At 34.8% G+C, this 13,643-nt stretch overlaps 1 protein-coding gene across 2 annotated transcripts in view; it reads right to left on the bottom strand.

Moving 5' to 3' along the window:
* The window catches only part of LOC111051137 (calbindin-32), a 105,384-nt gene that overhangs the window by 49,126 nt on the left and 42,615 nt on the right, over positions 1 to 13,643 (bottom strand). For both annotated transcript variants that reach the window (XM_022337564.2, XM_022337565.2), the window contains exon 3: positions 5,263 to 5,348. In XM_022337564.2, the coding sequence (XP_022193256.2) occupies positions 5,263 to 5,348 (86 nt within the window). The remainder of the gene's footprint in view (positions 1 to 5,262; positions 5,349 to 13,643) is intronic.

Below are 13,643 nucleotides of genomic sequence, written 5' to 3'. Positions count from 1 at the left end.
ATACTCAAGATGAGATCACATAAAAAATGAAACAATCCTTAGTGAGAACAATGTGCATCCACTAGCAGAAATTATAAAACAATACAGATTGAAGTGGACAAATGACTTGTGTCGTCTGTCACCAACGCGTCTTCCACTACAAGCTTGGAAGTTGCAGTTGGATGGAAAAAGAGGCATCAAAAGACCAAGGAAGCGGTGGAAACGGGAACAGGCTTTACAAGCCTGGTCCATGATGTATGATTATGATGATTATAATAATGAAGATGATACTAACCTTACGAACACTTTGAGATGAAAAGCAAGTTTGAAATTCATATTTGCATTCAATGATATTATATCATAATTATTGAACATTTACTAGTAGTTATTATTATTATTATTACAATTTAGTTGCGTAAAGCCACACATTTTTGAGCAAGGCTCAAGTGGCATGCAACATGTCAAGTTCAGGATCGGGATCCTGAGAATGCGTTGCAGCACTCCTCTATTGTATAGGGACATGCTTCTACCAATGTCCTGGTTATCTTAGATAAAAACACTTTATAACCACCACACAACCTAATATCCTCTGGAATACAGTTATAAAACTTCAATCCTGAGTAATACGGCCCTTTTTCAAGCAGAGAGAGTCTATGAATTGGGAACTGTTCTGTGAACAGTAGACCTCACGCAGTATTCTCATCCACGAGTACCTGATGTCACCTGTTTTAAATGGTGACAAACTCAGTTCACGTTTGAATTTGTATTCCATACGTTATAATTCATCCAGTCCCGTGATAATCTGATGAAAATTATTTTTTACAATCAAAAATATTATAATTTCAGTAGTTCATTTGTTTATTTTTAATCACCTATTAAATTAGTTTTTTTCAAATGTGAGAATATTGATACTGAAGGACACGCATAATAATACCATGACTGCAAAACAAAATATTGAAACCAAAGACCTTAAAGATGCATACCTCTTTAAGGTCTTTGATTGAAATTATCGACCATAGAAATACAGAAATATACTGGCTTCTCCAGACATCTGTGTAATCACTTGTCAGCTGATTGATTATGAATAATTCTATAGTCTGATTAATCCTATCTTCAGAGTACATTATAATAATATAGTGATTTCGGAGTATAGAGGAACTTCTTATCTTTTATACTATCCTTAAAATGTAAAATTTCAAAAACTTTGTGTATACATTGACGGGAAGTTGAAAAAGGAATATTTCTGCCAAATCTCATAGAATTCTATCAACGCGTTTGGCCGTAATTGCGTTACATACATAGAGACAGACAAAAGAAAATCCGACTTAAAACTTAGACCTTCACGTGTTTTTGTGAAGTCGGTTATTGTTTTAGTATAATTAATAGATTTATTGAAAATCGGCTCACTCATTTAGAAACACATTGTGGATAGGGAGGTGTTCAACCGTAGAATGAGTTAATAGGAATAGAAAGTTGGCCGTCATGTTTGTGAGTCGGTGCAGAATTTCGAGCTTTTGTTAGCACCACCTGTTAGGACTCAGTGAAACTTTCTGAACTAGCGCTTGGGAAATTTATGTATGTGTACAGCCAGACGAGTGCTTCATAGCTTGAACTAACAGAGCTACGTGGACGACTGATTTGAACTACCAACAGTCAGATAACTCATGGCGTGCCCTATAGGGGATCAGAAGTTGGCAGGAGAATCAAATTATGCGATCTCTGGTGGCAGAAGTTCCCCGTGTGAAGTACACATCTACTCCATGCAAGCGATAGCGTTGGATTTTATATCAAATAATTTTTATAATTGATTCATTCAAAGTAGCCCAGTCAACGAAGTGTTATAGAGGGAAAAGTTTGGAAGACAATTTTTGACCCCGCAGTTCTGTTAAGGGTAGTGAGGAGGTATACATATCAAAAGTCCCCACCCCTACCCACTGTGTTAAGGGGATGGGGTGGTTCAAAGGTACCAATTTTTGGTTTCTCGCATATAACTCGAAAATTATGCATTTTACAGACATGACTATCACATAAAAAATTAAAGCTTACATAATTCCCTACAATTTTGATCTCACAACTTTTTCTATATCTTTTTCACTTTTCGAGATATCCGCTCTAAAAGATGTGACATTTTTGAAAAAAACACATTTTCCTTCAATTTTCTGCCATTTTTGCTCTTATAGCTTTTTAAATATCGATGGGAAAAATCCATGCTGATCATAAGCTTATAGAGCATCGAATTCTCTTCAACTTGATTACAAGTTTACGCACATCCCCACGACTGTTGCAGCAGCTTCAGTGTTGAGTGTGATATCTTCAGTTATGCAAAAATAGACCAATTTACTAAGGAATTTGGAGAGAATGTTTAGAACACAATTTTTGAATTTGCAGCTTTGTTGGGAAAAGTTAGGGGGTGAACATATCAAAAGTCCCCATCCCTACCCCTTGTGCTAAAGGGATGAGGGTGGTTTAATAGTTGCATTTTTCAATGTTTTGCTTACACGCTCATATCTTGAGAAGAATGCGTTCAACCGACATTACTAACTATTCAGAAATGAAGTTTAATAAATTCTCTACAATATTTGTTCTGTGGTGATTTGTGATATCTCAAACAGTTTTCGAGTTTTAAAAGTGTAAAATAAAAGCTTTTAATCCTATTTTTTTATGTTTCAGGGCTTACAATTCTCCAACAATGCATCGTGAAAATGAATCCTCACCGTAGATTTGTAGAGCCTTGTTTCAAAAATTGTCTTCCAAACGTTTCCCTCTATACCCTTTTTTGAGCATTCATTGCCTGGACTAAAGTGAGATATTTCCATATTCAAAGCTAGGCTCTCAGTCTCTGATCATCTCATCTTTACACCACATCTTCTAACACGGAAGCACTAACGTTTCAACTGCTGATCCCTATACCTATCTCATAAGAAATCTACTTGGGTATAGTACAACAGATTAAATAATGGATGTGACACATACATATCAAGCAATATTGAAGACTGTTACATACAAAAATAGAGCTGAATAAAGTATAAGTTTATGGAACAGTAATCGAACCCATTATGCTGAATGGAGGTGGAGTACAAAATAATGCCATAAAGATGATACTACCATAGAGAAACCAATAGCGTAAGTAGATATCCCATGGTATAGGGCGTTTATGTCGCAACTTTTACTGTTATCTCAAGCCGATAGTCCACGTATTTCTTTACTGTGAAGCTATGTGACGCTGGTAGTCTCTCATATTGTGCCATTCGTACACTCTCACCCGGCCAAAACAGTAAAAATCTCCAATAATCGACAGTGATCGACTTGAGATAACAGTAAAAGTTGCGACATAAACGCCCTATACCATGGGATATCTACTTACGTTATTTTTTTCCCTATGATACGATTTACTTACTTGATACTTGAATTCTTCATCGTTGACTGGAGAAAACCAGATGGACTTCGTCAGCGGGGTATTTCCCATCAGGCTCTAAAATTGCAGTAGTTCGTATTCAAAATAAGGACTCATCCACCAGTTCTGCCAGAGAGTAGATGGGTCGTTCTATTATAATGATATTTTAACATGAGTTTGAAATTTATGGTTTCAGCATCTTTTACATGTTCTGGGAGTAGATTGAACAGCTTTACTGCATATACGTGGAAACTTTTTCGAGTCCCAGTCAATCTAGTGCGTGGTATGTCCAGGTCATTTGCACCTCGAGTGTGGCTGAGTATGGTCAGTATTCTCAATTTTTTGAACAGTGGCTTACAGTGTTCCAGGCGTCAGAGAAGGTGATGATTTTGATGAGCCTTTTATCTAACAGTAAAACCTATGAACTAGCTGAAGCATGTTCCCAGAGCAGAATACCATACAGGGTGGGTGAAAAGTCCGAGAACGGCTTAATATCTCATACACAAAGCTAATTTGATAGTGGGTGTGGTTGGGGATGCTACTCAAATTGGAAATACTACTTTACTATGACTTAAAAAAATCTGGTCGGCCATCTTGGATCCGCCATATTGAATACAACTTTATTTTTTTAAATAGGAAGGTGGTCATACGATACATGATTTCGATACGAAATTTCAAGAAAAATGAATGGTGAAAACCGAACATCGATATCTCAAACCGTTCAGAAGATATTCACATTATTAATCAATACTATTCAGAGCAGAAAGGAGAGAAAAAAGTATGAAAATGGCTTAGTATCTCATAAAAGAGTGTGATTCCAAGGTGAGTGTGATTGGGGTTCCCTCTCAAATTGAAAATACTACTTTACTATGACTTCAAAAATCTGGTCCGCCATATTGAATGCAACTTTATTCTTTTAAATGGAAAGGTTGTCATGCGATGCATGATGTCAATACGAAATTTCAAGAAAAAATAATGAATGGTGGAAACCGCACATCGATATCTCAAACCGTTCAGAAGATATTCAGATTATTAATCAATACCACTTATGTATCTCTTTTCTGATATGCATGATATTGATTAATAATGTGAATATCTTCTGAACGGTTTGAGATATCGATATGTGGTTTTCGCCATTTTTTTATCATGAGATTTCGTATCGAAATCATGTATCGCATGACCATCTTCCTATTTAAAAAAAAGTTGCATTTAATATGGCGGATTTTTGAAGTCATAGTAAAGTAGTATTTTCAATTTGGATAGGATCCCCAATCACACCCACCGTCAAATAAACTTTGTGTATGAGATATTAAGATGTTCACGGACTTTTCACTCACTCTGTATATTATGTGGCTGTGGAACAGTGAGTAGTAAGCAGTTAATAGATATTCCAAGGTGACAACATATCTCAATTTTTTGAAGAGATGTTGTACCCTTGAGAGTTTGACAGAAGTCTGTGTGATGTTTCTGCTTCACTTCAATTTTCCATCAAGCCAAAAACCCAATAGCTTCACCGGTTCAGTGGCACTGTTCGTGTTTCCATTTTTCACGGAACAGATCAATGTTTGAGATTTGTCCTCCTTGAGTTTGAGCCTGTTTATCAGGAACCATCCCTTTGCCTCTTGGGTATGGGGTTCATTTCTTGCCATAATTTGGCAACTTGTATTTCCTCTGTTGTATCATCCGCAAACAGTATGGTGTCATTGAATGGGACAAAGTCATTTGATGGAATGAGAACAGTGAAAATGAAATGTATGTTCAAGTGATAAGTTGTTGTGCTAAAATTAAATGATGAAGAGTTGTAAATTGATTATATTATTTTTGCATATTATAATCAAAGTTGATTATAGGCTATCATTATCAATATTTTTGATGATTTGGAAGCTCACCTCTGGACCCACATCAGCTGCATTGGCGCTGGATACAAACTCCCTCAAGAAGCCATCAAGTTCTGTGCCTTCAATGTAACCATTGCCTGTTTGAAAATAAGAAAAATCTGTTATTATCTGGAAAAACATTGACATATTTTCTCTGCGAAATCTCAATTAAAAGAAAATTAGATATCCAGAATGTCTTAAGATCCTTATTAGTTCTAGAAAATAGCAATATCTTAAATATAATGAAATACGTGAGTATCAATGATTCAATTTTGGTTGGAGAATGGAAAATTAAAAAAAATGTCTTGGAAGAATCTCTTAATCGATCACCTCTGTTTGTTATCTTCTTTATGAGATGATAAAAATAATGATTCAAAGCAGAGTGGAGTTGATAACAATAAGTTTTATTCATTAGGATTGCGTTTATTAATTTTCAGATTGACGATTGACGCAGAAGCGTGCACTGAAATTTGCATTTGGAGTAAAATTTACCGTCTCTAGTGTACCTATTTTCAAAGAAAAAAGTGTTAACAGTCTATGCATTATATGTATATATAATTAAAATGTTGGTAAGGCATGTGGAAGGGTGCGAAACCAACTGTAATTTGAATTTAAAGAGAACAAGGGTAAACAAAAAAGTCACCGAGAGAGATCCTATGGTTAATGGTGTGATATTGCATAATAAGTTACCACGAAATCTGAAATCTATAAAGGGAAAGAAATTCCAGTTCAAGATTAAAGACTGCTTGTTAGAGAAATGTCTCTACAGCTTGACAGAGCTTTAATTATGTCTTAGTTATATTTCATTTTTGTTTTAAGTGACTTATTTCAATAGAACTTGAGACATTGTTGTGTTTTTAGCTGTTTATCTCTGTATTTTCACATACGTGATACTGTGTACAGTCTGATATCTGTAATAAGTTTTTTTATGTTAAATTTCAATTTGTAATTGACTAGTATTCATTGACTTTTCTAAATTAGTATTATGCAAAAATGGAAATAAAACTATTTATTATTATTATTTTGGTGAAAACACAGAGAACTTTGAATAAATTTAGAACTTCTCAGGGTTTTCTGGTACATAATATAATATATCCATTATGGGACTGTTGTATTGAATTTAGGACATTGGAATTCAACTCATTATTATCATTGAAATTTGTGTTAAACTTTATTTTGCTGTAATTTTTGAAAGGTTTGAAATATAACCTTTCAAGTAAATTTTTTCTCAAATAGCCTATAGTTTGTCAAGCCAAATGCCAAAGACATGATAGACAGTCTCCAAGTCAGAGACAGAGTAACAGACCAGCTGTATAGAGTGGTCAAAAAAAAATCATCCCTTTTATTGAAAGAAAATTATTTAATTTTACCTAGAAAATAATTAAAAAGGTGTATATATTTTAATATTATGTATAATATTCATTACTTTCATTACTTTAGTTATAAATATTGCCACCCAATTATTTAGGAGCTCTAGACTACTAAGATTAGGTTAAGAATGTTTCTGTATCCTCATTCCTCAGTACAGCTGATGATGCGTTGGTTAACTACGTGAAACCATGGTTCTGTTTTAAAGTTTTTAATAAATTTTTAGTGAAATTCGACAATATCTTTGTTTTCTTATTATTTTGAATAAATTGACAGGTCCAAACTTAATATGAGAATGGACATAAGTGATTATTCAATACATGAATAATTTCCATAATATATTCATTGTGGAAAAGAAATAATGTGTGCAAAAATTCATACGGATGGAACTCCTCAAAAATAACCAAAGGCAAGAAAAAGCTTCAAGTGGAGTAGTAAATGTCCAAACGGACTAACAAACGGGTGTACAGTAAACGCAAACAAAAACAAGATCGAAGTTATGGAGCAATCCTGGTATATGCTAAAATAAACTGGTATTTGAGCAAGCGATGGTATTTTATTGGGGGAAAGCTGTAGTGCACAACTGCACATAACTTGCGAATAGAAATGAAGCCTTTTGTAAAATTCTATTATGAACGCTGTACTTTGTATTGGAGGGGTTCAGTTTGGACGTTTTTATTGAATACTATCAAGTTATATATTTTCAATGGCGTTTGCCAAGTGTTTCGAGCTCTGGAACGTTTAATGCATTTCTATTAATTGCTATGTCGAGTCTAAGTTTCTCGGTGCGTTGGCTATAAAAGAAGGGCATAAAAAGAAGTTTTCTTGGTTATTAATATCCGATGGCTTTTGTTGGCTGTAAGACCCAATGGGTGTTCCAGGGAGTAATGTAAGTAGTGAGTTCTACACTTATACATTCACCAAAGTTAGTCAATACATTAGGTTTCTTTTTCTTACATATTATAATATTCAATATGGAATAAACAAAATTGGGAATCTAACTTTGATAACAAATAATCACAAGTTCACAGTTTAGGAGAATGTTCATTTTCTGCATGTTAATAACAAAGACAGATCTTTGAATATTTTCAGCCTTTATAAATAACAAGAGTAATCAAGGACAATTCTCAGTTTTAAATGACCAGATTCATTTCAACAAATACAACACTTAGAATTTAGTTTTATATTAACCTTGTTAACATACATGAGTCGATAGTTTTTCTATTTACATATTTGTTTTATTATCTTTTACTTGGTTTCTTGGGTTTTATTTTGTACTGCAAGTAAATTTTGTTATCATGGCGATTCTACTATATGCACCGTTGAGTGGGAGGAGAGTGTCTAGCTGGGCCAATGGCAGGCGTTCATGCCCTTGACCAATAGCAGTACTCGCCTACTAGTATAAATTCTGCTGCTCTTGTATTTAGTTTATTTTAGTTTTAGTTCATCGGAGATTGACAATGGTGTAACAACCAAAACCGGTCTTCCTACTTTTAATAAAATCTGTGGTTTTTGACAATAATTTCTTAGTCTTTTTATTTAATTTAATATGAATAATTACCACAATTTCAACTTCTCAAATACTGTACACAAAAAGTGAAAGTAGCAAGTCAAGCTCAACAAGTGAAGTTATATTTTAAACTAAACAAAAATTACAATATACTCATATGCTGGACCGTCAATATTCCTAATACATGAGTCGGCAGACTCGCTTCGCTTGCCGTATCCGTCTAGCCAGGGGGTTAGCCCCCAGGATTCCATGCTGAATAAGTAAGGAATGGAATCGGTTTCCATTTGAAGATGCTTCTCTCGCTGCCATATTTGTATTTAGCGACTCATTCACCTGCTGATTTGAACTATGTAGCTCTTTAGAACTACAGTAATCTCTGTTTCTACAATCAGGTTGAATAAAAATATTATTGTTTCCCACATGAAGGCATGATTAAGATATTTTGATAACTGATGTATTCACTTCAAGGTTTTAGAATTTGAGATGATGTAGAAAATGATGGAAATTATGTAGAGAGTTTAGTATAGTTTAGTTTAAGTTTCGTCATATAACACTACAGAATCAAGCAAAGCTTGGTAGTATATAACACGTCAAAAATATTGAGTACAGTACTCAAAAAAAGTAATAATAAAGAGAAAAAAGAGAAGAAAATCAAAACATACAAAGGAGTTAAAAATATGCTTGCAAAAAAAAAAGGCCTACACGCGTCAACAGTTGAAGCTTCCCTCTTAACTGAGAGATAATGAACGATTTATATCTAATCGCTTGAAGTGCCAATTCACTTGAAAATTGCATTGGACACTGGTGAAAAGAATCAGCACAGCATTTTGATACCTCTCCTAAAACCTCTTCAAGATCAAACATTGATGGAAACGCATATGAATAAATGTATTCCAAACGCAAAAAAGTGATGAATACACTCATAGAAACAAGCGCGTTCACCAAGTTTAACAAGCTTAGAGGATTCAGTGCTTTCAGAGAGGAAACTAGGTATGATGAGAGATGTGGTAGTGTTGAACTATGGCTACAAAGACTACAGACCGCTGACCGCTATAGCCAGAGAGTAGAGGATGTAACATTCTATTTTCACTGGCTATAGCACGGCAACATCACTGTCGCTGTATCCCTACTTTCTCTGCTCCGCGTATCCCTCAGAGTTGTTTTTATTTTACTACAGTGTAATTATTTTTATCACACCTTAAACATTCATCGATGATCGATTATTTACCACTAATTTAAAGATAACAGTGATAGCGATGATCAATCATCTAGATGGAGCTAAAACAGTGGAGAGCTCCAAAATTCACGTTGTTTCAGCCTTTTGAGGAAAGAGGAAGGATTATCAAAGTTGCCTTAGGGGAAGGTGGATCGGTGTTTGACTAAGCAGAATTAACGTCGTTTTTCGCGCCTGAGTAATTGATTACCAATTATTAATCATTGAGATATCAATGATTGATCGTTTCGAAGCATGTTTAGGGATATACTCTGGGAAAGTTCTTGTTTAACTCCAAAAAATGTGATTAAAGCCTTTCTTCGATCAATCAATCAATCAATCAAATCTGTTTATTTTGCTAAAACAATAATAAATCAAGTTACATACAATAAATACAGAACAAATAGTATTCCACTTAGGGCCGTTTGCACAGTCAAAGCTTAAACTGAAATTCAATCAGCTGGTGGCTTAAACTAAAAATGAACCACACTATAAGAACGAGGCTTGATATGGATTTAATCCAGTTTAAAATGAAATTTAGTTTAAACTGATACTGTGCAAACGGCCCTTATTAATAAGAATACTGGATTAAATAAAATCTTCACTTTTCTCTGACAAAACAAAAATACCTCTTGCTGAATTAGAACGAATCTATATTTTGGAGTTTTCATAAAACGTTCATTAACTTTCTGTGTTGTTGACAAACTCAAGCTGTTTCCATTTAATCGTCAAACTTTCTTATCAATATTGCTAAGGCTGTGATACCAAACAGAAGGTTTAATCACAACTCATTGATGTATGGTGCATATGCATGGATTATCATATTAAAAATTCATAGTATTTGTACAGAACGCACGAGTTTTAAAAATCGAAGCTTCGAAGGTGTCGATACGTTATGATAAGCATTTGGGCGTTTTCCTTCCATTCAGCCGCAAATCTGTAGATGATTACTTTCATAGCTGTCAGGAAATTGGCAATATTGAGCACGCAATCCTGCTAACACGATCTAAATATCCATCATCACGTAATAGCTGATACACATTTTCGCTATCAGAAAAGTAAATAGAGATCTCTTCAAAATCACAGTTATTACGGTGGCCAGACTGAGTCGTTAGCTTTTGTATGAGCAACAAGAGAAATCGGCCAAGGTCGAGGTGACTGGGATAGGTCAGTTTCAAATGAAGTTCAGTCGAGGGGAGAATCGCTATTAATGTGAAAGGATCATTTCACTATTGATATCATGTAGGATTATTCTCAATGATGTACTACTCATTTCTAAAAAGCCTACTCTCTTTTCAATACTTCATTACCTCTCTTCTAAAGATAATATCACTCAGAGCAGTAATTTACATGAAGGTCATTTTCCTGAGGGTTTCATCTGTTTCTACATTCACCCTGGAAGAGGCTTCCAACGGAGCATTGAAGATTCAACTATTGAAGTGAAGGATTATTCCCCTATTGACAACATGTAGGAATTCTCTTAATGATGTACCCAATTCTAGAAACCCTATTCATCCACTATCTAAGGAATCTGAATCTGAATCTTTTCAACTCCATCTTACATCCAACTCTCTTCTAAAAATAATATCACTCAAATCAGTAATTCACCCAAAGGTAATTTTCCTGAAGCTTTTACGAACTCCTCCATTCACCCAGGAAGATCAATGATCGTTCCATTCAATCAAATTAAGGATCATTGCACTATTGACAACATGTGGATTGTTCTCAATGATGTACCCAATTCTAAAAACCCTATTCATTCACTATCTTTTCAACTCCATCTTACCTCTCTCTTCATCTCTCCACTTTCCATCCTATCCTCTCTCCATCTTAGCTCTCACTCTAAAAATTATATCACTCAAAGCAGTAATTTACTTAGAGGTCATTTTCCTGAGTTTTTCATCTATTTTCATCACTCTGGCTTTCAATGAGAGAGGCTTTCAATGGAACATTGGAGAATTCAATCACTCTTCATCATCTTCATGAATTGCTTTTTAGGAATACAAAAATTGTATGGTTGGATTTATACTTAGCAATGCGAATAGCGAAATCAATATTCTTTACCTCAGGATAGTTCTTCACAATTTTCTGGAGAATGAAAAATGTCCACCGGTTCTGCTTTTTGTGAGAATGTTTGGCAAAATGTCATCTACCAGTGGATTCACATTCAATAACTGATATCCATTTTCGGCTATTTTGTGGAAGTTCTTGATCTTTAATGTTGATTTCTATTAGGCCTTCTTTTCATAGAAATATTCATGCTCACGGTATCTCCCTCTTGCAATAATCTCATCAATACTCCAATTAACAATATGTACAGTTTTTAAGTAATTTTCAGAAGTTATATAAAGTGAATCTAGAAGTCTGTTAGCCATTTCAAATGGAGAGGAAGGCATTATTGCCTTGAAAAGAAACGGAGAAAATTGACTGAAAAGCAAGCAGAGTCTATGGCAAAGAAGCCTGGTGTAATGAATTCATCTGTGAAATTGTTTCAAAAAAGTCTATAATTGAACCTCATTGGATCTCGCTAGCGAATAGAATTTGCTCTTAGTTGAGATCGTAGTTGTGAGTTTGATCCTAGTACTTAAATAAGCGTGCAGATGGAGTGACATCCCCGGTATATAATAAAATAAATCTTACAGTTGTGTTGTGAGTGATGTTGTGGTACTTTTCCATAATGAAAAGTACAATATACACAATAATGTGTATATTATAATATTGTATAATAAAAAAGTGGTTGACAATTTAAATTTGTGTTTTCATTACAATAAATCTTCTTGAGCAGAACGTCTCATAAAGTGATGTGGCAGGTTGTGAATTTCCAATTGTTGCACCTGCGTAAAATAATCCAACTTTTTTCAAACCAATCAAAGGCAGAACTGAGAAAATGGGCGCCAATGAACAAATATTCAACTTATCACGAGCTAGCCAATGAAATAAAGAAATTACGGAGTTTATATTGTGAAAAGTAAGCCTTTGTTAGTTTGGAGATTATTCAACTGATCACAGGCTAGTCACTGAGAGAACATATGATAATTCGAATCAATTTATAAGAAATAATCAAATTGGAAGAGATAAAATATATTTTGACTTAGAACATCGGAAAAAGCTGGGATAATTTTCAGAAGGCAGAAAAGAGCTCTGAGAATAATCTTCAACCTCAGTGCCCGAACATCCTGTAGGCCTTATTTTGTGAGAGAGGTTATATTAACTTTGCCAGCCATGTACTTTCTGAAGATCATCACGTACGTTAGTAAAAATAGGAGGGCATTCTCATCCGTTTTACTCGATCATTCCTACAATACGAGGAAGTGTGGCTCACTCCTCGGTTATCCGGCACATGGACTAACCCTTCTGGAGAAAGGCCCACACTATTGCGCAATAAAAATTATAAATATACTCCCCCATAATTTTAAAGACTTTTCCAACTTTTCAAAGATGACCGGAAGGATAAGGAAAGTTGTGTTAAAAAGAGCGCCATACACAGTGGATGAATGTGTGGATGTCTTGAGGGAAGAAAATTACATGTCATAGAATTATTACAAAATGAAAATTCCCTTTAAATCAACTGAAATTAATCGATTTCTTCCAGGGGGTGCTCCTGAAGGCAGTGTTTTTCTTTGACGTCTCCTACTTGCACTATTGTTCTTTCTGTGTTTATTATTGATTGTGACGATTCAATGTTGTGAAGCTTGTCTTTTGTATGCAACTACTTGAATAAATGAAATTCGATTGATATGATTGATTGAGTTTGACCAATCACAAGCTAGCCAATAAGGGAGATGCAAGCTTGTTTCTATAACTGAAACTAATAGAGTGGAATGGGAAAACGTTGTCAAGCTACCCAATCAGAGAGAAGCGAACTCGATGTTTTGACAAGAGCCAATGGGAGAAGAGTAACTTAAAAATTCAACCAATCACATGTTATTCAATGGGAGAGCAGCGATTTCTATGTCATCATGATGCCGACCAGGCTGGTCTAGTGGTCTGGAAAGTTACAACCTTCCACTTGCTTGCACTGTTTGATAGTGGGTTCGAATCCCACCGGTAGCATGAACGTTTTGATCAATCACCAACGGACTCATTTCAATTACCCATGCACAAGTAAGACGGTTATATGGACATCATAAACAATGAAAAGATAGAAAAATAGATTAGATAAGAGGGCACTAATTCCTTTGTTATAACAACAGCCAATAAGAGAAGAGTGAGGGAAATATTTATCAGTAATAAATTCTCTTATATGATAAAGCGGTTAAATTCAAATGAAAAATCAGCCAATCAGCCAATTGGAGTTCATAT

Source organism: Nilaparvata lugens, chromosome X, assembly GCF_014356525.2.
Source record: "Nilaparvata lugens isolate BPH chromosome X, ASM1435652v1, whole genome shotgun sequence".
Lineage (NCBI taxonomy): Eukaryota > Metazoa > Arthropoda > Insecta > Hemiptera > Delphacidae > Nilaparvata > Nilaparvata lugens.
Note: the sequence above shows the minus strand (reverse complement) of the source record. Positions and strands in the feature narration are given on the sequence as shown.